Here is a 25,252-nt window from a genome sequence, read left to right on the forward strand (position 1 = left end):
TTTTTTTAACATAACCACATTTATTTTTAAAAATAAACTTTGATCACTACCATAAATGGAAAATTATGAACACCTGCCCAAAACAGATATCTTTAAAAAAAATACAATAAAACAAGAGGTCGAAACCTGCTCTCCTTGTTACAAAGAGAGGCTAGCAGTTGTTAGGTATTAAAGTCAGGCTAGCACGCAGCTGGGACTTTCTCAGGATGTAATCGTACGGACTAAAAGAGAAATGAAAAAGACATAAAAAATATTCTTCTATTGCATTCCATGTTCTTTAGTGCTGTCTGTGCACGGCCCGAAACCGTCTTGTGCACAACTGATTTAAAGTACCCAGGTTGCCTACAGCTAACGAGAGCCCCAGAGCTGCTCAAAGCCAGGCGGCAGCCAGCAGAGCAGAGACTGCAAGTGCCCACCCTGGAGTCCGACTGCCGGGGTTCGAATCTCAGCTCTGCCACTCACCGGCTGCGGCCCTGGGTAAGTCACTTAGCCCCGCTGGCCTCGGTTTCCCGGTGCTGTAAACAGTACCTTCGCAAGCCAGGTGTGCCAGCTACGTGAGTTAGCGCAGACGAAGCGCACCGCGCCCGGCACACGCTCCGTGAACGCGGGTCGCCGGCACCGTGTGGGCAGCCGGGCCTCACCTGCCCGGTCTGGGCCTTGTCCGCCTCCATCAGCTTCCAGGTCTCCCCCTTCTTGGCCCCGGCCTTCTGCAGCTCGGCCGTGCTGCCGTGGTGCCTGCTGACGTCCCCGCTGTAGGAGGAGGAGCTGCTGAGCTGTCTGGGCAGAGAAGCACAGGGACGTCAAGCGCACGGGCACCTCGGGCAGGGCCAGCGGAGGACACGTTCCTGCGAGCGCACTTGCAAGCGCACACGTGAACATGTGCACGCCTGTGCGCACACCCCCCATGTCGCCGCCCAGGGTTACAAGTCCCCAGGGAAGGGGAACGTCTCCCGGCAGGGATGAAGCCCAGCTCCCCCTTTGGACCTCTGCGCTCTGGGAAGTGAGACCTGCAGAGCGTTCGGGGGGAGGCAGAATGCCCACGTTGCCGGGACCCCTGGGGAGCGAAGGCCTCTTTCGGTGATTAGGCCTCACAGCTGGCAGCCCTGGCGGGCAGGGCGGGGTCCTCGGGACCGGGCCTGCCCCCCACCCCGTGCTTACCTCTGCAGCTGCCTGCCCGCAGCGTCTGTTACCAGCACGCCGTTCTCCATCTGCTTGGCGTCTTTCCCTGGACTGCTGACGCCCGTCATCCCTGGTAGCAAAAGGAGAGACAAGGGGCAATTGGGTGCTCAGGAGCCGGGGCCGAAGCCAAAGGCAGGGAAAACTGTCACGGCACAGGGGAGACGGCAGGCAGCCTGGCCGCCAGGGAGCTCAGAAAGACCCACTCTGCTGAGGCCACAAGCTGCTGTCCCACTGGGGTGGCGGGTGATCTCTGGAGCCAGGTCCCTTGGGGCAGGGACGGCGCTTTCCAACTGTCTAGAGCGTTCCGTCAGCTGAGGGCACGGGGGCCGAGCAGGCGGCCTGCACCAGCGGCGATGGGGAACACCCAGCTCTGCCCACAGTATCCGAGCATCGAGCTTTGCTAACCCACACGGGGGACGGGACGTAGCCCACCAGTCCCCAAGCATCCTGAGTAGGAGTGATACTCAAAATAAATAACAGTATGACGAGGGCATCAGCCAACAAGAGGCCCAGGGGCCCCTGTGGTGCCAGGAGTTAACTCTTTTGTTTCTGGATCATGGGGAGGTCCCGAGAATCCAGGGTAGGGGCCCCTGGGCAGTGGGTGTTTCCCCACTAACAGGGAAGCGTTTCGATATTTGAACAACCACGTGAACTTGGAAGTGGGCCCTTCCCCAGCTGAGTCTCAGATAAGACCCCAGCCCCGGCGCCCTGAGGTGTGGACTTAGGAGAGACCCGAGAAGCCACCGCGGGATGCACCAGCTGGCTGCCCCAACCCCAGGAAGAAGCCACCCGGCATCAACGACCATCGCCAGAACATCACCGACGGCGACGGCCAACGCTGAGTGAGCGTCGGGCCCCGTGCCGTGCCGAGATGGATAGACACCTTTCACCTTCACTCAGTGAGGCGTCACTATTCACCCGACTCTGCGCGGGTCTCCTTGTCCTTGGTACCAGGAGAGAGAATGGCACACGTGGGGCACCAAAGGACCGGCTCCCCGAGAGGTGGGGACAGAAGGCACAAAGGGGATAAACACGCAGCCAGCAGTCGGTCAGGGTGACCCTGGGAACGCGCTGATGGGACACAAATAAAAGCAGACTCCAGAAAGCCAGCCTCCCTCAGGTGACAGCAGCAGGGACACGCAGACAGACGGGAAGGGAAGGAGGGGCAGGTGCTCCCAGCCAGGGATTCTCCGTGCTGGCTGTGAGCGCATCACCCAGGGCTCTGCAGATGGGTGGATGCCTGTCCGGCCCCAGTCCCTGCAGTGACTCTGAATTAGAATGCAGTCAGATAACTGGGACGTGGGGCAAGTGTCTTCTCAATTCCTAGCTGTGTGCCTTGGGGGGATGTGATAAACCTCTCTGAGCCTCAATGACCACATCTGCAAAATGGGAACAGCAGCAGACTCCACCCCTGAGAGCAGGAGGGCAAAAACGAGATCACTCGCCGTGCTTGGTGCCGCGAGTGCCCGGTGACAGCAACCCCGTGGTGGTTACTGCCACGTGCTTTTTGAAACGCGTTCTATAGATGATTCTGGGGCACACGCAGGATTGGGAACCGCTGCTTTAAATGGTCCCTTTAATATCAGCATCTTTGTTTTTTAATTTAAAAAAGAAAACAAAAATAGCCACGTCACTCAGGAAGGGGGATAACAAGCAGGACTTTCCATGGAGCCACATGCAGCCGGTACTCATATGCATGCATGATGCTGGAAGCCAAGCCTGGCCTTAGCTACCTTTCTCCGTACAGGGATGGGATGCTCCAAGACACTCCGGGGAGCCCTGTCCTGTAGGTGGCACACTGCAGGGAGCCCCTCTCCCCGCCCAGCAGCCCCAGTGCCCTCCTGTAAGCTTTAGCCTCCCTTCTCCCCTGCTTGTCACGAGTGCAAACCACCAGGTCCCGACGGGCGCTTCCACGGTGGCCTGCTCAGCCCACCAACCAGCCCACAGGTGGATGTTCCAACTAGGGCAGCTGGAAAATTCTACCCTGAAAGGGGGAAGACCGAGAGTCTAAGAGGAGGAACATGAACATCAGCTGGTCGGCCATCCTGTCGGTCTTTTTAAGGAATCGGCTCTCTCCTCCTCCCTACAGCCTGTCGATCAGCACCCTAGGCTCCCCCAGCCAAGCAGGCGCCTGCCTGAGGTCACCCCAGCAGAGCCCTCTCCCGGGACTCTGAACCATCATTAGTGGTCTGCAAGGACCAAAGACAGCTCATCTGTCCTGACAGAGTCTGTCTAGATTCCCGGAGCTCCCGCCTCCTGCGTCCTGTCTGCTCAGCTTTGCCTTTGATGCACGGGCTACCTGCTACCCTTCCAGCAAACGCCCTTCTTTGTTTAAGGCGGCCGGAGTCGGCTTCTGTCGCTTGCAGAAGAGCCTTAGCCAGGTCCTTCGGCCACACGCTACTGGTTACCGAAGGCGGGAGGGCTGGGTCCTCTCTGGCGGCTGCAATTCCGCTGGAGGACACCCTTGTCCTCTGGTCCCCGGCTGCCACCTGCGGCTCCTCAACGGGCAATGATCACCTTGCGCTGTCTTGGCCCAGGATGCGTGGGTGGCATCTTACATCAAACTGCCGCCATTTATCGTCCATCTACTGTGTGCCAGGCATTTCACAAGCACCGTCCCCTTTGAGGTCACGGTAATGGGACCATGAAATAGCAACGCTTAGCCACAGTCACCAGGCGGTGAGTGGGAGACCTGGAGACTCAAACTGGCCCGCCCAGTGCCACCCACAACGCCTGGCACAAAGTAGGCGCCCAGTCAACGTTTGCTGAATGAACCAGTGAACAACGGAGGGGGCGACAACGCAGCCACTCAAGGCCCCTCCCGAGGCATGCGGCAGCGGCAAGTCAGTCTGCGTTCGCTGCTGCGGCACAGCCCGCTCCGGCCCAGGCACCACTGACCTTCCTCCTCCGCGTCTGTCACCTCGCTGCCTGGGAATTCACAAGAACCAAGAAAGGATTAAGAACCGAGGCAAACCCCCTCCCCAAGCCCCCATCTAAATGCCCAGAGGGAATGAATGGGCCAGCTTCCCTGACGGGGAGAGGGGCAAGGATGGCTGACGAGTCTGCTCCATTCGTGCCTCAGTTTCCCCTTGCCACACACGCTGGGTGGATCCCTGACACTGCCTGAGACCAACCCCTTTCTCAAACAGTCGTAACTGTGTTTAAACACAAATAGAGCTAGAAAGCAACGCAGATCCACCTTCTGTCTTCGCGTCTGTTTTCACGGCAGCATAGGGAAAGAAATACCGTCCTCCAGCGGGGGGTGGGGGGGCAGGCGTGACACTGGGCCATGACACGGGCCCCAGCTCCAGCCCATAGCCTTAGTTCTCCGAGGACAGACGTGGCTTATTAAAGGGCCCCCGGCCCCACGGAAGCTACACTGAGCCAGCTGCGCATGGAGCCAAGAGAAGGGAAGAGGAGGTGACTTGGCTCAGATGTCATCCTGGCCCCTCCCTCGCTGGGATGGGGACCCCTTCTCTGGGCTCTCATAGACCCTCAGGCACCCCTCCATCACTGCATTTAGTACCACGATGTCCTTGAGCACTTCGTGTTTGTCTCCTCCATCAGACTGCGAACTCTCAAGGGTACAGAGTGGGTCTTGTCTTCCACTCTATTCCCCGTACCTGGCCCTCCAGGCTGCCGTGTACAGTTACACAGGATGCGCACTGCACAACTCGCAGGGGAGGCACCATTCCCCATGGCAGCTCACATACCAGGTGGCCCTGCAGCACACAGCAGGCGCTCTCTGTATACACCTGATGGGCAGACGGACAGACTGGCACGTGAACGGCATGTGAACAAGCAGAGCTGACTTTGCAGTACCAGAAGGGGCACTTGTCAGCCACAGCGGGGCCCTCCCACAGCCCATACCTACATAGCTGGTTTCTAAACCAGCCCTGAGAGAAATAGCTCATATTTTCTTCTAATCTGGGATATTTGTACAGCTGTGTAAAGATCCAAAGCCCTTTGACCTACAGATTGCTTATACAGAGCAAGCCTTAATCAAGGTGTAAATCATTCACTTGCTCATTTAACACGTTTATTGAGTGTCTACTACGTGCCAGGCACTGTTCTCAGTCCTGGGGATGCAGAGGCAACCCAAAAGCCCTCATAGAGCTTAAATTCCAAGGGAAGACAGAGACAACAAACCAGCAGATCTATAATCTACTGTCAGGCAGTGCTAAGTGCTACAAAGAAAAACAAGGCAGGGGAAGGAGAAATGAACTGGGGTGGGGGGCTTGGGAGAGTACAGAACGCTATAAACTACTAAGAATTCCTTTTCTCTTTTTGTAAAGCAAACACATGCAACTTGTAAGTCAATGACTGTCCCTTGAGTCCTCCCAGGTGACAGGTCACCCGAGTGAGGGGTCTCTGATGCTGATAGCTCAGGTGTCCTTCCTACCCTTGACCCACACAAGTGCCTCCTCTGGTCTGCGTGCTCAGCCGCCAGCCCCCGGGGCAGGCACCTCAGGAGGCTCGCTGTTTATTCCACCAACACTGCCGTGACTCAAGAAGGTTCTGGAACTCTGCTTGGGCAAGGGCCAGCAGGCTGGTCTCCCCCGAGGGAAGCATTCAACTAACTGCTTTATAGTCAACGCCTCGTTTTTGACCAAAAACGGAATTGCCTGGCTCCATCACCCCACCTCCTCTCCTGCAGCCTCGGCTCTGAAAGTTCTTCGCCCTCAAAAGAGGAAGAAACGCGGCCACTGAGGACAGCGAGAAGGAATGTGCCGTCTGCACGACCAACTCTGCGGCGTGCAGAGGTGCTTGCGGTCCGGCGTTAAAGAGCAGACAGGAGGAGAAACGAGAAAACCATACGGGGTGATCTCCATCACGTCAAGGGAAAGGGCGTAGAAGGAAGGACAGGTGGAAGAGACGTCAGCGCTAACAGTGGCTGCCCCCCGGGCGGTGGGAGACCAGGAAGGATGTTCTTTTTCCTGATTCTTAACGTTCCTCTGCAGTTTGCAAATGTCTGGGATGAGCACATACTGATTTTATAACCAGCAAGAAAAAAAAAAGACTCAGCAAAAAACTGAGTGACAAATATTTGTCACGAGGTTGAGAGGTGGTTTCAGCACGGTTTTGAAAAGCGGCCACATGGATGGAATAAAGGCCCTCCTCCAAGACGACAAGGAAGAACTCGGGGCAGTGCGGAGTCACAGAGTTTTGGGGCCCCTCCCCCTCTGTGCTCCCGGTGCCTGGGGCACTGGAGGATGTTTGGCAACACCACTGACCTCTACCCACCAGATGCAAGCAGCAACCCGGATTCCAGCTGCGCCAACCAAAAACGTCTCCGAACGCTGCCAAATATCCCCAAGGGGTGGGGGGCAAATTTGCTCCCCATTGAAAATTACTGCTGTAGCTTTTAGGTTTCTGAAAAAAGAAACCACAGTCATAAAAATGTTTTTCACCTCCTCTGCCATGCAGAAAAGCAAAAAATCAGATTTCCTAGAAATCAGTATACTAAATATCGCCAGGGGAGGGGTCCGTCTCTCTCCATCCACAAGCCTAGCCCCTGTATGTCTTCCCTTGCCCTCCCTCCTCCCAAGCCGCATACCCCTCACCCGCTGCGGCCTGGGTGTTCTATAAAAAGACCTGATTAATCTAACAAGGAAAAATGTTACCCTTTAGGAGGAGCCAAAAATGTGGTTCAAACAAATCCAAGGTCGTTGGCGCTCAGAGCTGGCTAAAGTAGAGCAAGACTAGACCCTAAGCCAAGACGCTATAGACGGGGCCCCTCCGGAGAGGTGGAAAAAGAGGGGGGCTGCCCAGTTAGACTGAAGACCCACAGACCAAGGACTTAGCGCCCTGCCTGGCAGGAGGTGGGTGGCTGAACCTACAGAGGTGCTAGTGTGGTGGGTGGTATTTTCATCACCAAATTAAATGCTGATGTGCACAAAAAATAATAAAGAAGCTGGCAGCATTCTGTGTTTTGTATAAACCGCGTTGGGTACGCTGGCGGCTGGGCAGAAAGACAGGGGAAAAAAGCCCATCTGAGGCCAACAGAGTGTAAGGATATTCCTGGCTCAACTGGATGGAAAAGAGAGGGAGAGAGACCGCAATCTCGGGAAAAGATTCAGCTAAACCCATACCTGTTGATTTAAAAAGCACAGTGGGTTATTTTCGCCTAAATGTAGCCCCGCCAACGCAGGCCGGTGAAATACAGTGATTGAGAAGTTGCCACAGCTAAGGGAGCAAGGAGATTCTGCAGCAAGAGGAAATAGGCTAGCCTGAAGGCAGAACTTTCCAACCGCAAAGGCATGAACATGCAGAAACTCATTCAAAGCAGAGAACTCAAAAGCTTTAGGGAATGTCAACCATCACACGCTGGCAAAACACAAAAACACTTTTCTTTTAAAATCTCCAGGACTCATAGCAGCATCATTCATAATAGTCAAAAAGCGGGAACAATCCAAGTGTCCTTCTACAGATGAAGAAACAAACTGTGGTACATCTGTACAATGAAATATTACTCAGCCATAAAAAGAAATGAAGCTACGACACCGGTGAGCCTGGAACACATCATGCGAAGTGAAAGAAGCAGTCACAAAACTCCACGCGTGAGATGATTCCGTTTATACGAAACATCCAGAATAAGCAAATCTACGCAGACAGGAGTGGTGTAGAGGTTGCCTAGAGCTTGGGGGCTGGGGAAAAACGGGGAGTGACTTCTAATGGGATTCTTCTGAGGGTGACGAAATGTTCTAGAATTGCGGTGACGGCCGCACAACTCCGTGAATAGACTAACAACCACTGATCATACAATTTAAGTGGGTGAATAGTATGGTAAGCGAAATATATCTCAATAAAGCACTTACTGAGAACCACTAGGACTCCTGCCACGGAACCCTTAACGCAGGGTTGTGAATCTGCCACCAAAGGGCAGACTCGGAGACCACTGAAGGAGCCAAGGACAGGAAACTGAGACCAGACTAGAAGTGCCAACCCTACCAGCAGCTGCTGTGTGCCCTCAGGCCTGTCTCTTCCCCTTTCTGTCAGTGGCTTCCTCCGCACTGAGACCAAAACCCAAACTCCTCCCTGGAAGAGGATCATCCTGCTGACCTCAGCTCCCCCACCCCTGGCCCGCTGTGGTCGGGCCACATTGGCCACCTCCTTGTCTCTTAGGCAAGTACAGCTCACACTGGTCCTGAGGCCTTTGCGCTTGCTGTTCCCTGTGTCCACAACACTGTTCCTGGATCTTCTCCTTGCTGCCTCCTTCCCATGTCAACGTGCCCTCCCCAGACATGGCTTCGCTGACCACCCTGTCTGAGCTGCCACCATGCTATCCAACCCTCCACAGCCCAGGGTCCTGTTGTTCTTGTCTTCACAGCACTTACGGCTATCTGAAGCCATCTTTAGCTGTTCATGTGTTTATTGTCTTTTTTGCCCACTAGATTATAAGGTCCATGAAGACAGGGATTTGCCTACAACTTGTGCAATGCTACCTCCCCCAAAACTAGAACAGGACTGTTTAGGGTTGCATTGTGCCCTCCCCCAAATGCACATGCTGGAGCCCTAACCTGCGGCACCTCAGAACGTGACCTTATTTGGAAACAGGGTCATTGCAGATGTAATTAGTTGAGAAGAGGTCACGCTGGAGCAGGGTGTGCCCGCGGCCCCTCCCTAATCCAATATGGCTGGTGCCCTTGTGTGAGGGGAGATCTGGAGCCAGGCACACGCATGGGGAGAGCGCCACGGGACTGTGAAGGCAGAGAGTGGGGCGATGCTTTCAGGAACCAGGGAGTGCCAAAGACAGCCCACAAACCACCCGCAGCAGGAGACAGGCCTGGGACAGATTCATGGCCCTCAGAAGGAACCAACCCTGCTGACATCTTGCTCTTACAGTTCTGGAGGCCAAAACTGTGAGACGATACATTACTGTCGTTCAAGCCGCCCCGTTTGCGGTACTTAGTTACAACAGCCCTAGGAAAACAATACAAGGACTTAACACATAGCAGGTGCTCGGTGAGTCCCTGCGGAAGGACTGGGAACGTGAACAGTGAACAGCTCCTTCTTGGCGATCCCAGAGTCCCTGGCACAGCCCTGTGGGCCTGCCATGTGGCACGACCCTGGGGGCCTCATTCGCAGAATGCGATGTCAATCGTGCCCATGGCAGTTATGTGCTGGGACAGCCCTGGAGCTCTACCTGGAGGACAGTCCATCTGAGCCCTGTTTGGGGACCAAATACATAACAATCACACCCCACCCCACAGGCCCAGGGAGCCCGTACTTAGCTTCTAAAAGAGGGAGATCAAAGTAGGACAGGTGACTGCTCTTAAGTTCCAATCTTTTTAGCAATAGCTGAAACGAAAGCGGGGTGCCCCAGACCACAGGTGGGAGCCTTTGGGGCCCAAAAAAGCATCAGACGACCTGTTCCCTCCCCATGTCAACACGGGTCAACTCTCCCAGAAGGGAGTCGAGCAGAGGATCTTCTGAGATGCTAGTGTGACCCAAACACAGAGCAGCCCGAGAAGGCTGCAAACCAACCCCCTGAACTTGAAACCAACTGAGAAGTGGGTTCTCAGGAGTTCACCCCGTTTGCCTCAAATAAGGTCAAGGTGAGGTCCCGGCCCAGAATTCCGCAGAGACTCAACGGGCACCTCCGAGACTATCCCACTTTCAGAGTCCCAGCCTGTGGTGACCTAGCAGATGCCAGGGACACATCACCCTTCCCAGGGTAGCCATAATAACTGCTGTCATTTACTGAACACTTAGGAAGTGCCAGGCACCATGCCAAAGGCCGTACAAACATAATCATATTTGGTCTGTGCCCAACGCCAGATGGTTGTTTCTGCTGTCATACACCTCTGGGGCTGAGAGGGGTCGGAAGGCCAGGCCTGAGGTCTCGCAGCTGGTAAAAGGAGCAGTGGGATTCGAACCCAGGTCCCAACTCCGAGCCTGCAAGCTCAAGTACTGGCCTGACCTCTCGACCCTCACATCTGTTCTAACTGACGCGTGTCCTCGGCTTCTCTCAGCCTCTGAGAGTCCCCATTCTTGTCATGAAGACCCTGAAGCTCTACAGGCCCGCGGCCACACTGCAGGAAAGCATGAGGACGTGCCCTGGGGTCGGCTGTCCCGAAGCCTGGTCGGGAAACACGGGAGCCCTCTCAACTCGGCCCTTGAAGGGTTAAGACGGCCCAGCCAGCTGGCTCCTGGCGGGGCTGGCCCAGCTCCCACCCTGATGCCCTGATGAGCCGCCTTCCCAGCATGGCTGGTGGCAACTTCAAAGAGGCAAATGTGGCCCTTCAAGGCGACCCCCGAGCGGGAGGAACCCCAGGGCCGTCCTCACCGTCGTCCTCCGAGGCCTGCTCCTGCTCGGCGCTGGCGTACGTGCGCAGGAACTCGGCAAAGGCCCCGTCCCGGGCCAGCAGCTCCTGGTAGGAGCCCATCTCGGAGATCTTGCCGCCACTCATGACGATGATCATGTCCACCTGCGGCAGGTAGCTGATGCCGTGTGTGACCAGGATCCGCGTCTGTGGGCAAAGTGGAAACCCAGCCGTGTCGGCGCACACGCGTGAGGCAGCCTGACTTGAAGAGCAAGGAATTAGCGAACATGGGAGGGCAGAACTCGAGTCTGAAGGCGGAACACACATCTGGGATGACAGCACGCAGCAGGGGGTGAATCCGCGTGTGCATCCCCGCGACGCGAGTGCCGAGGGACCCCCACGCAGCAGTCGCCATGCCAATGACAGGGAGCAAAAGCGACAAAGACCCCGGGCCCAGATGCCAGGGTCGGGGGAGAAAGGGACAAGAGAAGTAAAACTGCACCAGCTGGTGAGGACACGGCAAGAAGGGGAACGAGGATACTGACAGCGGAGGCTGGCAATTTTAACAAGGGTGACGGGGCGAAAGCAGGATGAAGGGAGGGAAGTACACCAGCGTATGAACAAATAAAAGAACGACACAGCTGCAAAACAACTTGTATGCAATAACCTAATTTTTTTTAAAGCAACTCCCCTTGCCTGCCATCCCAAAAAACAGTAAAAAAAAAAAAAAAAAAAAAAAAAAAAAAAAAAAAAAACAAACAAAAAAAACTTGCACAGATGTGTATATTTTATCTGCAGATCTGAAAGCTTAGGAAGACATTCATCAAACCAAAAGTCAGCAAATTTTTTCTTAAAGGGCCAGACACTCAATATTGTCAGCTGGATGGGCCTTACGGCTGCCATGGCAACAACTAAGTGCTGCTCTTACAGACTGAAGCAGCTGTAGATGACACCGGGAGGAGTGAGCGGGGCTGTGTTCCAGCAAAGTTTTATTTGTGGACACTGATATTTAAATTTAATGCGACTTCCACAGGTCACACAACATTCTTGAGGTTTATTCCAACCATCTAAAAACGTGAATGCCGTGCTTAGCTCGAGAAGTACACAAAAATAGGCGGTGGGCTGGATTTGCTGACCCCTCCTCTCAAGAGAAGAATCAGGGGTGCAGGATAAAGGACTATTTTATTTACTATATATATATTTTCTTATATGCATTGATTGTGTTGCCCATGGCAAGTATTACTTTGATAACTTCACAAAATATTTTTTACTACTTAAAGTTATGTTCACATAGAATTGTAATGATGGGTACAGGCATGCTTACGATAGGCTGGGTAGCATGATGCTTCCTGTACCTCGTAAGGATAACGAGATAACCCTATTTTAAAAGTTTAGGCACATAGCAAAAAAACTTGAAAGAAATACAAAATCTCTAACTGGTGGGATTGTGCATAATTTCTTCTGCTTTTCTTTCTCATGCTTTTCTTAATCTTCTATCTTTCCCCCATGGGCATGTGTTAGTTTTCTGCTCAGGAAAAACCAAAAAGGAACCAACCCCGCCACCATCAATTACCCCAAAAAAACCACAGGAACTGTTTCCGATCACGTTAAGGTGCTGTGGCAATTTTCCTGCTCCAAACTTCCGTCCCCCCACCCGCGGCCACCTCGGCGAGGACGAGGTGCAGCCTGCTCAGTCGCCAGAGGTCACGAGGTGGGACTGTGCTCTGGGAAGCCAGCCTTGTGATTGAACTGGGCAAAGAGGCCTTCTTTGGCCAAGAGGAGGCAACGAATTCAAGTCCGTGCGAGGACTTACCCCTATAAAGACAAGTATGAGACAGCTGTCTTGGGAAGGCTTCCAAGGGAAACACGAGAAAGGTGTTCCTAAAGTCCAATTAAAAACCAAAAAAAAAGCGAGCGAGGCGAAGGATTCCTAAACGGGGCATGTTCCAACTTAACCAAAGAGCTGGACGGCCTGATGCCCGCACCCTCCCCCACTAGCAGGTACCTTGTTCTTCAGCATCCCCTTGGGGCCGATCACATTTTCAAATATGTGTTTTCCCACGTGGGCATCCACTGCCGAGAGGGGGTCGTCGAAGAGGTAAACATCACAATTGCAGTACACAGCCCGGGCCAGGCTCACGCGCTGCTTCTGGCCCCCAGACAGGTTCACGCCCTGGGGGAGACATGGCAGAGGGGTGGGCTTCCTGGAAAATCCTGAGACTCAAGAAACGTAGCAGAGCTGCCCAAGAGCCCGCCCTGCTGGGTGGCGGTGGACCCAGGCTGGAGGCCCTGCAGGCCCACGCCAGCCTCCTCCTGTTTTGATGTGAGACTAAAGGCATAGATTACACCTGCATGGACATAGGTTCAAGTCCCAGCTCCACCACAAGCAGGGACGGGACCATGGCACGGGGTTTAGCCCCATCTGTAAAACGGGCAAAAGAGAAAACCTGAGTCTCCTGTGAGTTGCAGGGCAGGGCACCTAGCACACAATGAGCGCTCATCGAAGGGTGCCTATGGCACTGAATAATGTTGGCTACAGGGAAGGCTCCTGATCTTTTAGTCCGATGGAAGGCACCGGTGGATGTGATGATATTATTGTTGCCGCTGCTGTGTTAACAGCCACAGGATCTATCATTCCCCGGAGAAGCCACATAGAGTCCAGGCAGTACCTACCCTGGGGGTGCTGAAATCCAGCCCAGGCCCCACTCTCCAGGAGGAAGGGCACTGCCAGGACCAGCCCCCCGTCCCCCTGTGACAGATACCCCAATGCCATTTCCATATCTGGCTGGGCAATCACAGTGGACACCCACTGGGCTAACTGCCCCTCCCGAGGGAGGCCCGCCCTCCCACCTGCGCATAAAGGCTGTCCTAGCAGCCAGGTTCCCTTGATGGGCCCTCTGGCCATAGCTTATTGGCCCAGGGGCAGACACCGGACCCAAGCAATCATCATCTCTCCCTCCAGATTCTGGTACAGGGACAGTCAGGAGTCCCCAAGTGCCAGGAACAGACACTTGTCAAAAAAAAAAAAAAAAAAGCACAAAGCTGATGTGCAGAAAAGGAGAGACAAAAACAGAGCAGGCGCCAGGCTGCCTGTCCCAGCCCCTGCCTGACCCACTACATCCCAGCCCTTGGAGTCCGTAAGAATCACCTACATCCTCAAACCCAGTTCTCACTTTCTACTTACACGAGCTCAAGCTCCTTTGCAAACCCAGAGCCCCCTGCTAACGGTTTGTCTTTTCTTTCCAAGGAGCTGTAGATTTGCCTCAATTTTAAAAAAACATTCAGCGAATCCAAAAGCTGGTGGAGCCACCGGTTTGTAACTAAAAGGACCCAGGCAAGCTCTTTGCACTCCTGGTCTTCCAAGAGGTTGAGACACCACAGGACCACTAGGGGGTGCCAGAGCGAGGTGGCCAGGCAAAGACACCTGCAAAGGACTGCGGGTGGGCAGGGGCTGGGGGCTGCTGAGCCTGGTGGGTGGCAAGGCAGCCTCGGGTGGTGGGGCTGGGGAGGCAGGGCTGACATGAACACAGAATGGCCCTTCTTAGAGGTGACAAAATGTAGCAGGTAAGAGTGGATGTAGCAGCCCTGCTCTCTACAGCTCTGTGGCTGTGTGGCCTCAGGCAAGTCACTTAGCCTCTCTGTACCTCCCTTTCCTCAACAATTAAATGGGGATAACAATAAATCTCACCTCATGGGCTTGCCGTGGATGAAACATGTAAAATGTTAAGCACGGGGCCTGGCACACAGAAAATGCTCCGTAGGTGTTAGCAACTGTGCTGTTATTTTATTATCACTGTTTTGACAGGGGCTGCGCTGTGGACATTTGAATCAGACACCCCTCCTCCCTATAGCATGTCCTTTGTCATGTGACTTTTCGATTACGTGACCACAAAGGTAGCATGTACTTCCTGGTCCCCTGTCTTTGGCTATGGACAAGTGACTTGATGTGTATGTGGAAGGGACAGTGTGCTTTAAGTGACATCGCATGTTTTTTTTTTTTTTTTTTTTTGGCTCTCTTGGGCTTCTGCTGCCACCATGAGAAGAGCTCACCCTAGGGAAGCTGCTGCTCCCTCAGCCCAAACCTCAGCAAGAACCCATGTAGGGTAGACCTGAGCCAAACCACCGCCTGCGGCCAAGCCCAGCTGGCCTGCAGCATGGAGCAGAACCGCCCTGCTGGGCCCAGCCTCGGTCAGCCCACTGCAGTCGATTGACAGAGCCACCGAGCTGTTGTGGTTGTTTGTTGCGCAGCAATGGTTGACTGATCTATGGGCTGATGCTGCGACTGTACTGACCTTCTCGCCAATCTCTGTCCGGTCCCCGCTGGGCAGGATTTCCAGGTCTGGGAGGAGGGCACAGGCCTCTATCACGGCCTTATAATACTGTTCCTGCAGCTGGTGTCCGAAAAGGATGTTTTTTTGGAGAGAGTCATTCTGAATCCAGGCCTGCTGGGGCACGTAGGCCACTGAGCCCTGCGTGGCAAACAGAGGAGGAGATGAGACAGACAGACAGACTTGATCCACAGGGGGACAGCAGCCAGCCCACCCACCTGCCAGGAGGACACAATGCCACACGACGTTTTCATCACACCTGCTGCTTTAACAAGAGGGAAACTGAGTCACAAAGACCTACAGATGCTAGAGTTGGGATCAGAAGCCACACGAGGTGAATCACTGACTCCAGTGTCAGGAGGTAAAAAACCCCTGCCTCCGAAGAGTGGGAGGCCCTGATATGACCAAGAAACTACGTGGTTACAGGTGCGGTAGATGCCAAGAGAGAAGAACAAATGAGAGTTTTAAGAAGTCTGACCTAGTCTGGGACATCAGGGAAGGATCGCTTGCGGAAACTTCCTTGGTGACATTTAAGCCAGGGCTTCCGCACTGCAGCAGTCCATTTCAAAGGCTGTTTTGTTTTTATTTCCATATAACGTAAGGTGCCACGAATAGCATGAGAGTAAGAGCTGGGGTAAGGATATTTGCTTTGGGTATTTTAGTAATAAAAATGCTGAGATTGTTAAAAAATTTTTTTTTGAACAAAGACTGAAAGGTGAGATGTAAGTCTCACAAAGAGGGAAGAACATTCAAGTCACAGGGAACAGCACATGCAAAGGCCCAGAGACAAGGCGTACTTGGCACATGTAAGGAACAGAAAGGCCACTCTAATGGGAACACGGACTGACCATGGGAGGGAATGACAGGCAGAAAATGGGCCGGAGGGCACCAGTGGGCTCACGCTGGGCCAGCGTTCCTGGTGAGGAACATGTGCTTTATCGGACAAGTAACGGGGAACCACAAGAGATTCCTAAAGAGGAGAATTCAAGGGAGCAAGGCTGAGAGTGGACCCCAGGTGCCCTGACTCTTAATCTAAATTCTCAAATAAATAATTAAACTGCTGACTCTAACATCCTAACTTAGAAAAGGCCAAAATGTCACAAAACCTCACCATAGAATCCACAGGTAACTCAGACATGGTAAGCACCGGCCACACTTACTAAAACATTTGGGGAAAAAAAATATTTTAAACACATTCCTAGCACTCCCCCTACCAAGGTGAAACAACCAATCACAAATAATTATCTGGCCCAAAAATGCCAGTATCTGGGACTGTGGAAACCTGGGCTTAATGAAACAGAATGTGATGTGCATCCCACCATGATCTGGAATTTTCCTCCCGTAACCTAGCTCCCATTGCCCATTCATCCTACTTTGTAACATGCACTTGAAAGCAATGACAGAACATTTCTTAAAGCAACAGCGAAATGCCATTAGTTTGGACTCATCCACTGTAACGTACACTTCCTAAAGGGCATCATACAGCCAACGAAGGAAGGATTTGCTCTGAAATAAAAACGATGGCACAGACTAGCATTTCCCAAAGTGGATTCCAAGAGACAGTAGATCTGGGGGTGTAAACAGTTGCTGTACAGACCATAAAGAGGCTCAGGCAAATATGTCAGGGCCATGCAGGGTTAAACCAAGTTAAATGGTTTTTTTGCTCTCCTTGCAGGACTTCTCAGAGCCTTTGTTAATATTTTCTATAAATCTCCTAGAAGGAAGAAGTTGGAGTGTGCAGTATTCCCAAGTTTGTTTGAGCCTGGGGCGCTTTATTCCCTAAACGTCGTACAAGATGAATTTGCTGCAGACCATATTCCAGGAAATGGCTAGTGTCAACAGAACTTCCAGGAACATATTTTTCAACACGGGGAAAAAGCGCTCATGGGGAACAAATTAAACGTAAAACAAGGCTCCTGATTTCCATTGGGACTTGACCTGCAAAGCAGCCTCTTAAGCTCGTTCTTGGGGAATTTCAACTTAGCTCAAAGTACTCTGTGTATTTAGAAGTAATAAAACTACAGTCTTCTTTTAGCTCCCTGTCGATAAGTTTGATGACCACTCTTAAAAAAAAAAATGCTCTAAGAAAATATTCCAACCGCATAAGTGAAGAGTTTTAACTTTTGCTGTATTAATAAGAAGAGATACACAGAGAGCTCCATCGAGAGAAGGACAAGCCGGAAAGACTCACGCGCAGGGACAGCGGGAGGAGACGGGAGGGAAGGAGACATGAGGGGTGTACCGGGGGTCCGTGTGTCTACTGAATACTTATTGAGTGGCTGCTACACGCCGGGCACTATTCCCAGTGCTGGGACACAGCAGGGAATAAATGACACCAAAACCCTGCTCCAGGGATGGCACGGGGTAGAAGAGAAAGAATGAGAGAGAGGGAGACAGACGGAAAGAGGATGAGGAGGGGAGGGACCCTGCTGCTCGAGACTCCGGCACAGGGACAGTCACAAAACAACCAGCGTCACTCCTGACCTTCCTCTAGGGCCACCAGCCCCCCAGGCCCCTGTTCCCCCTGCCCCGGTCCTTGTCCTACCTTGATGGTCACGTGCCCCTCCACCTTGTCCATCTCAGCCAGGAGGGCTGAGAGCAGAGACGACTTTCCACAGCCCACCTGGCCCACCACAGCCACCAACGCCCCTTCCGGAACGGAGAAGGTGATGCTGAAACGACACGACACACCCTGGCTCAGCCGCACCGCGCGAGGCCTGCCCGGTTGGATTTACTCAGAGTAGAGAGACAGACAGACAGACAGACAGACAGACAGAAGGCAGGGCTCTCACAGGCACCTAAGGCCTTGCAATCCCTTCTGCTATTTCTGCGGCTGAGCTCAGTCCAGCGGACCACCTCAGAGGGCCCCCAGGTGCGAGGCAGGCGGCAGGTGCCAGGATGCGAAGGCACTACCTTCGCTGGGCCATGACACGATGTCCGAAGGGAGGGGACACCTCGGAACAAGCTCCGAGGGAACAGCAGGGGTGCCCTGGACACAGAAGCCTGGGAACGGCTGGAGAAGGGCCCAAGGGGATGAAGCGTCAGGGTGTGATGAGGGGCGCCGTGGCGGCCGGGCCAGGGAGGACCGCACAGGACACCGTGCTGAGACGTCCGGTGCTTTGCCAGCTGGGAGCCACGGAAGGGTCGGACGGGGAGAGGGACGTGAATGAATCTGAGTTTAGTTTCAGGACGGCGTCTCCACTGGAACCATCCTCTAACAAACAGCGGTAGGCAAAACAAAACAAGCTCGATGTTCTATCAGCATGACCGGCTGTCACACGGCGTGGGACAGCTCTCCGGCACTCCCGCTGCTGTCAGCACGGCAGAGCTGGGATCCCACCCGGGGCCGGCATATCCAGGGCTTTCTTGGGTTCACTGACATCGACTGTGCTTTTCAACTATCATGATTTCAAAACAGTCGTAGAAATGCTGACTGATTTTGCTGTCATTGATTGTTTGATTCTTAGGACATTGCTTCACGGTAAATCTCATTATTCTTTTGTTCCCGTGCTGGGAGGGGATGGATCATGGGGACAGAATGGACAGGAAGCCCAGTGAGGCAACATCTGCCACCGTCCAGCTGAGACTGGAATATCTGAACAGGCTGAGAAGAGGGCAGAGTGGACTGGATAAAGAAGGTTCTGGGAGTTCCAGGGTTAGGGTGACTAGAACAGAAAGGCCTTTGAGACTGGAAGGACAGAGGGAAGGAGGAGGGCACAGACAGACTGTCGTGGAGCAGAACGAGAGAGAAAAGCTACAATTGAAGCAGGCCGGATTTAAGTTAGACAGAAGGGAGAAATTCCTAAACACACGGTCCCATCATGAATTTTATAGATAATAGCTTCTTTTCTCCGGAGAGTTTGTCCCCCACCCGATGAGCTACAGCAGCAATTTGGCCACCCAGTCACAGGATGACTGCTGGGGGGTACAGGGGATAAATGAGGCCTCTGAAAAGGTCCCACTGGCCCTGCGTTTGGGGCATTCCATAAGGAGGTCCGAAAGAGCTGCTAGCAAGGCCACCAGTCAGACAGAAATAAGAGCCACTTGACAAGTTGCCTGGGCGACAAAGTCAAGTCCTCGGACACCACATGCTTTAGAAAGATAAGGACTGTGGTGGGCAGAGTGCCAGGGTGAGGCTGGCCAGGAAGGGGGGACATGGTGAACCGGGCAGCCGGGCACTCAGGAGAGGCCAGAGAAGGACATTTCCACCCTGGCAGGAAACGCGAGTGGACAGAACATCTGTCACCCGACCCAAGCTGTGCCGCAGCCTCAGACGTGGCCAGTCAGTGTGCCCAGTCCCTACGGGCACAGTGACTCGCTCAAGGAGGGGCATGCGACCCGATCTGGGCCGATAAGAGGCGGGCAGACCTCCTGACAAGGTAGGTTGTACACCTGGAGCTACTGGGGACCACCTGCCATCAGAAAGGGAGAAGATGCCTGAGAATTAGCGGCACAGAGGGAAGTGGAATAAAGGACGGACAGAGAAAGTTCTGATGGTACCCGGTCCCTGGATCACACCATACCTGAAAGTGTTTTCTCCTTTATGCAAGCCAAAAACCCCTTTCGTCATCTTAGCCTAGCTATGCAAGGTTTCTGTCACGTATAATCAAAGAGGACCCTCGGGGCTATGCACCTTCATGTCTGCTCCTCACGACAGCCCAAGCAGGTCTAGGTGGACCTGTTTTCCAGATGGGTAGACTGAGGCTCAGAAATGCAAAGTGACGTTTACAAGGTCACAGTGCTGGAGTGTGACGGGAATTCAAATCCACGTTTAACCAAAGCCCCGTGGCTCTCTCCAAGCCACTGCGTGTGTCTGTGTCCTGGCTTACCCATTCAGCGTAGGAGGGTCGCTCCTGGCCCAGGTGAACGTGGCATTCTTCACGGTGATGCTATCGGTCCCCCCGCCTCCTGCAAAGCAGCAGAGACAGCATGTCAGGCTCCGATGGAGTCACGGGACTGAGCGTGAGCAGAACACTCATTTTTTCCCCGATCAAGTGGTTCAACCCCAGATGTTAGACACTAATGGCGCTGGGCATTATCTGGTGATATCAGCCACAGTTTCTGAAAGGGCAACAACCCCAGTCTGCAGTTTTGGAGGCAGCCTCAGACCCAGGAAGCAGAAGAAAACCGCAGAGGGCTCGGCCTCGAAAGACAAGAGGTTGCGCCATCCTGACGCTCATCTGGGGAGACAGCTGCAGAGGCGGGGGCCCCGCGAGGGTAACTCGAGGCTCTGGGGACTCCCTCGCCCCTTCTCAGGCAGGCTCGGGGCAGCCCCGGCAGGGTGGTCCTCCCCACACCCAGGGGCCCTTCCTTGGTGCTCGAAGCCAGGCCCCCCACCCCAGTGGCTGCGTGCTGTGTTCCTCCTCCTCCCCCAGCTCCGGCCCTACCACCCAGCCACACCACAGCAGGTCGGCTTTCTAAAACACCAGGCGGGACAAACTCAAAAAACGCAGGATGTGGAACAGGAAGTGCGGCCTCAAGGCGCAGGGGCGGGGAGGTCGGGTGAGACAAAGCCCACGTTCTGTGGCTCCCCAGCTCTGTGGCTCCAGGCTCCTAGCGCCTGTCCTCATGTGCTTTTCCTTATTTTCCTTTTACTTCATGTGCCTCACCTAAAAAAACCGTCTTTTAATTATGAGCCATCGTAAGACCACCTGGAGATAACACGGGTACTTTTTAAAGATGTCAAATGAAGAAATAGCTTCTTCCTCCTTCCAGCCCGCAGGGAGAGGAAGTAACCGGCTACCCTAAATTAACCTCCTCCCCCAGCTCCGCCCAGAGAGAGAGCACTGAGCCCAAACAAGGCAACCAGAGGTGCTATTAATGTTTAAGGAATCCAAGAGAAGCCACTGGAGGGAGGGGAATTACAGAGAACGGTAAGATCTGGGAGCAGGGAGCCACCAGGGCAGCCCCGCCTGGCACAGAGAGCCGGACAAACATTCCAGAGTCAAACCAGCCCGGAGGCCGCTGCTGGCACAGGAAGGAGGGGCTGAGGCCCAGGCAGCACCCAGAGGCCTAGGGGTTTTCTGACACTTGCAGTGAGCTGTGAACAACTTCAGTAGCAAGAAGCTTCCTCGGGCTGCCTCAAATTTCAGCCTGTGTTTTGCAGAGAAATTTGACCCCGTAGGAGAAGGCATCGTTCCCACACTGCGCAAGGGGACTTGGTCCTCGGGACGGCAGAAAGCAGATGCCCACAGGGACGTTGGGAGGAAGATGGGCAGTGGTTCTCGGTTGTCAGAATCGGGGTGGGTGCTACTGGATCTGATGGGCAGCATCCAGGGATGCTTCTCCACACCCTGCAGGGCCACCTTCCACAACAGAGGATGCCACGTCCCCAAATGCCCGTGGTGCCCAGGAAGAGGAACCCTGCACCTGGGGCAAGAGCGTCACACTCGCGCTAGAGAAGTGAGAACCACCACGATCTGTTCAGCATCTTCTACGCACCTGGTGCCGCACCAGTGTTTTATGTGCCACTGGAGACGTGTGAACGCCTGCTAGGGGCCAGGCACTGCTGGCACGTTACAACCAACACAGGCATTCAGCCCTCGGACTGTATCTAGCAAGCTCTGGAGCCAGACTGGGTTCGAATCCCCGAGTTACCACTTCCTAGCAGGGTAGCCATGGGCAAGTCACTTAACTTCTCTGTGCCTCCCTTTTTTGTCTGTAAAACAGGGTCGATGGCCACGGAATAGACCTCAGAGGGCTGCTGGGGGGTGTAAACGCCGCAGTACACGCGAGCCCTTCCAACGATGCTCGACACGTAGCGGGTGCTCAGTCAGCCCCAGGGAGGCCACCCCGTGCGGCCGGCGAGAGCACGGACTCCACGCCGACCGGCGAGAGTGAGAGTCCTGACTCTAGTTTTTGGCCGCTGTGCCGTCCCGGGCAAGTCGCCGAGTAAAGCAGGGGTTTCCATGGCCCCGCAGTGCCCCGGTGAGCACGGGCCGAGTCAGCACACTGGCGTCCTTAGAACAGAACACGAGTGGCAGGAGCGTCTTAGGAGTGAAACTGTCACTGCTCTTAGTGCCATTAATATTTATTATTAAGTACCTGAGGGGGTAGGTGCAAACAAAATCCCTGCTTAGGAGGATCGGCTTTGAAAGGATAAACTGACAATCTACCAAATAAACAAACCTGCCAAAAAAAATCCATAGCACCCTGCCAAATACGGGTACTTCTGTTCCCATTATCCAGATGAAGAAACTGAGGCTCACAAAAAAAATTTAAAAAAATAACAGAAAGAAAAACAAGAAACTGAGGCTCAGACCTAAGTACACACAGCTCAGGGGTGGCTGGCCAGTCTCCGGAGTCCTTGTTTGGCCTGTCCACATGTCCAGAAGAGAATCAAGGTCGGGGCCCTGGAAAGTGACTCCTGGGGGAGGCCTCGCCCAGTGGGGCCTCCCACCAAGAAAGCAGAAGTGCAAGTTCACCCTTGGGTGAGATAAGGGAGGCCCCGGGAGCCTTCTAGGAGGACGGGCTTCCCGTCCCCTCCCACAGCTCTTCAGGCCTTGCTTCCTGCGCCTGGGCAGGGCCAGACCCGTGGGTGGCCACAGTAAAAGACGCCAGCAGGGAGGGACCAGTGGGAGGCGGGGAGGCGGGCGCCCCTAGATAGGGAGAGCCAACACACACACACACACACACACACACACACACACACACACACACACACGCACCGTCTTTGATAGGCCGCCGCTCGATGCTGTCGGGCTCCAGCTCCTCGTGGGAGAGGAAGATCCTGAGGCGTTTGAGGGAGACGCTCGCCTGCACAGAAAGCAATGGCGCGGCAGAGTTAGTTCGAAAAAGCGTTCTTTGCGGCGGAGGGGCCCGCATCCTCCCTCCTTTCTGAAGCCTCTGCGTTTCTTAGAACCAGCACACGCTTTAGAATAAAAACGAAAAACCGGGTTTGGGTTCTCGTTTGTTTTCCTTCCAAAGCCCACAAAAGGTATTTTAGAAAAGGACAGAGGCCCGGCCTGGATGAAAAGGGACTTCAGAAACGTAACAACGAAGTTAACGGCCGAACGGCCCAAACACCCGGGCCTTCCTGAGATGCCGCCCTGGCGGGACTAGGACTGCAGGAAAGATGGTTTCATGCAGCCCCGGTGTGACGATGGCCCTATAATTATGCAAGGAGAAATGCTCGCTGAAGTATGCGTTGGTGAATCGTCACGAGGTCTGGGACATGCTTTAAAATTCTGCAGCAGAGAAAGAAAAGGATGAAGGGCGAGCAGGAGGAGGGACGAGACAAAGTCAGCGCGGCAAGATGCCGACGCTGAACCTGAGCGGTGGGTGCGTGGGGCTCGTGGCATGATTTCCGTGCCCTTTCACTCCTGCGTCGGGGACCCCAGAGAGCCCCCTGCGAAGCCCGCCCGGCCTCGCCCTGTACCTGCACGATGCTGCTGATCACCATGGGGAGAATGTTCAGGGGGAAGCGGAGGATGTTGAACAAGGCCAAGGACACGAAGGCTTTCTGGGCGTCCAGGATGTTGTTCTTGTCCACGGTCACGTACACGGCAAAGGTGCAAAGGGCTACCTGCAAGCAGAACACCCCGTGCTGACCGCTGCGCGTGAGCGAGAGTCTCAACCGTAGGGACGGTTAAGCTGCCCTGCAGGTGTGTCCAGGGCAGCCGACCTCGGCGTTCCTCAACGACACCAACCATAACCCCCGCCTCGACTCGCCCCTGCAGATTCCGCTGCCTGAAACCCCCTTCCCATCCGGGTGGTGGCCTGGCTGGCCCCTCGCTGCCCAGACAGCCCTGCCCCCGCTCTCCGCCCTTTGCTTCTGGTTTATTTTTCTTCCTAGCACCTGTCACTGCCTTATATCGTAAATTATATGGATTTATCATCTGTCTCCTGTACTGAAATGCCAACTCCACAAAGGCAGGGACTTTGTTTTGTACAGGACTGGGTCCTCGGTGCCTAGAACATTCCCCAGCATTTAAGGACACTAAACACAAGCTTGGGTGAGTCTGCCTCTGCCCCAGGGCTTCAGCTGTCTCATCTGTGATAGACGCATGGAGGATAAATGCCACTGTTTAAAGCTCCTCCCAGCTCATACATGATTGTATGTCCCAAGGAAAGGAACACTTAAAAAAAAAATAAAAAAAGGAAACCAAGCACCCAATGTTTGCTGGGAAGCCACTCCCTGTCCCACAAAGTCAGACTGCCCGAAGCGATGCTGTTTCCGGATTTCACTACCCAAGGCTCAGAGACACAGAACCTGGTTTGTTGTCTAAGGTGGCAGCATCTCACCCCTTGCCAGGGGGAAGGAGAGGGCCCTGGGTAGTGCCGGGCTGGGCTGCCCTGCCTAGGAGGGAGGTAAATGGCCAGCAGGCACTAGTCTGCCTGCCCCTCCCTCACTGCCGGGGGCGAGGGTGGCGCCACTGTCACCAGGCAGGGCCAGTAGCGGGATCCGGCAGGCTCATCCTGTACACACTATCGTAGGCAATTCGGAAACCCCTGTCCCCATGTCAGCCCTTTGCTCCTGGGGCCATTCAAGGCTTTCTCTGGGAGAAATGAAGCCCCTGGGTCCCCACTTTTGGAGCTCAGGGCAGACTACCGGGCGGTCAGGAGACTTGCCCTGGAGCCTCGGCTGTGGCTGTGGACCTGTGTGCTTCCAGGGTCTCGGTGGCATCGTTTCACTGTCACCTACCAGAGGTGACACAGCTTAAAAGTAAAAACCACCCGCTTCACCGCGTGTCAGTGCGTGACCCTGGGCGTGTCGCTTCATCTCTGCAGGAGAGTCTGTCTTCCCATCTAGAGAACGTGCCACCGTGACACTGGCAGCAAGAAGCGGGTGCCCATCACAGAGCCTATCAGCACGTGACCCCAGGGCCCCGCGCACAGTAACGCTCAACGCACGGCAGTTGTCTTTATTTCTTGTTAGAGGACTCGGTCCAAACTCCTTGGACAGTTCTTCCCAAGACTCTATTAACCTGGTCTCGGGAGCAGAGCCCATCCACTAGCAGGCAGAGGGGCTCTTCTCCCGGCCCGGACACGGGCGAGCTGTATGACCCTGCGGCAAGGCGTGGACGTTCTCCAGGCTCCGCTGCGGAGAGGGAGGTCAGGTGCTCAAAAGGGCACGGACACACGATCGCTGGCCTCTCACCCAAGGACGCTCTTCACCCAAAACCCTCCACGTAGATGCACGTGATGTAGTGTTCCTCAGCCACACGGAGGAGTGAAGTTCTCACACACACTACGACACAGATGAGCCCTGAAAACACTAAGTGAGAGAAGCCAGTCACGATGGCCACCTGCTGTTTGACTCTGTTTACATGAAATGTCCAGAACAGCCAAATCCAGAGTCAGAAAGCAGGTCAGGGGCGGAGGGAACGGAGGGATTGGGAAGCAACTGCTCACAGGTACAGGGTTTCCTTTTGGGGTGATGACAATGTTCCGGAATTAGTGGTGATGGTCACACAACCTATACGAAGAACCACTGGACTGTACACTTTAAAATAGTGAACTATATTTCAATTTTAAAAA

General features: G+C 54.2%; 1 protein-coding gene across 1 annotated transcript in view; it reads right to left on the bottom strand.

Annotated features, from left to right (window-relative positions):
* The window catches only part of ABCC1 (ATP-binding cassette, sub-family C (CFTR/MRP), member 1), a 128,473-nt gene that overhangs the window by 21,177 nt on the left and 82,044 nt on the right, over positions 1-25,252 (bottom strand). Inside the window, exons 13-21 of the mRNA XM_012647557.1 lie at positions 23,151-23,297; positions 22,441-22,528; positions 19,603-19,681; positions 17,319-17,445; positions 14,738-14,914; positions 12,451-12,618; positions 10,469-10,652; positions 1,159-1,249; positions 642-777 (exon numbers count right to left, since the gene is read on the bottom strand). Of these exons, the coding sequence (XP_012503011.1) occupies positions 642-777; positions 1,159-1,249; positions 10,469-10,652; positions 12,451-12,618; positions 14,738-14,914; positions 17,319-17,445; positions 19,603-19,681; positions 22,441-22,528; positions 23,151-23,297 (1,197 nt within the window). The remainder of the gene's footprint in view (positions 1-641; positions 778-1,158; positions 1,250-10,468; positions 10,653-12,450; positions 12,619-14,737; positions 14,915-17,318; positions 17,446-19,602; positions 19,682-22,440; positions 22,529-23,150; positions 23,298-25,252) is intronic.

This window comes from Propithecus coquereli, unplaced genomic scaffold (assembly GCF_000956105.1).
Source record: "Propithecus coquereli isolate 6110/MARCELLA unplaced genomic scaffold, Pcoq_1.0 Scaffold27, whole genome shotgun sequence".
Taxonomy (NCBI): Eukaryota; Metazoa; Chordata; class Mammalia; order Primates; family Indriidae; genus Propithecus; species Propithecus coquereli.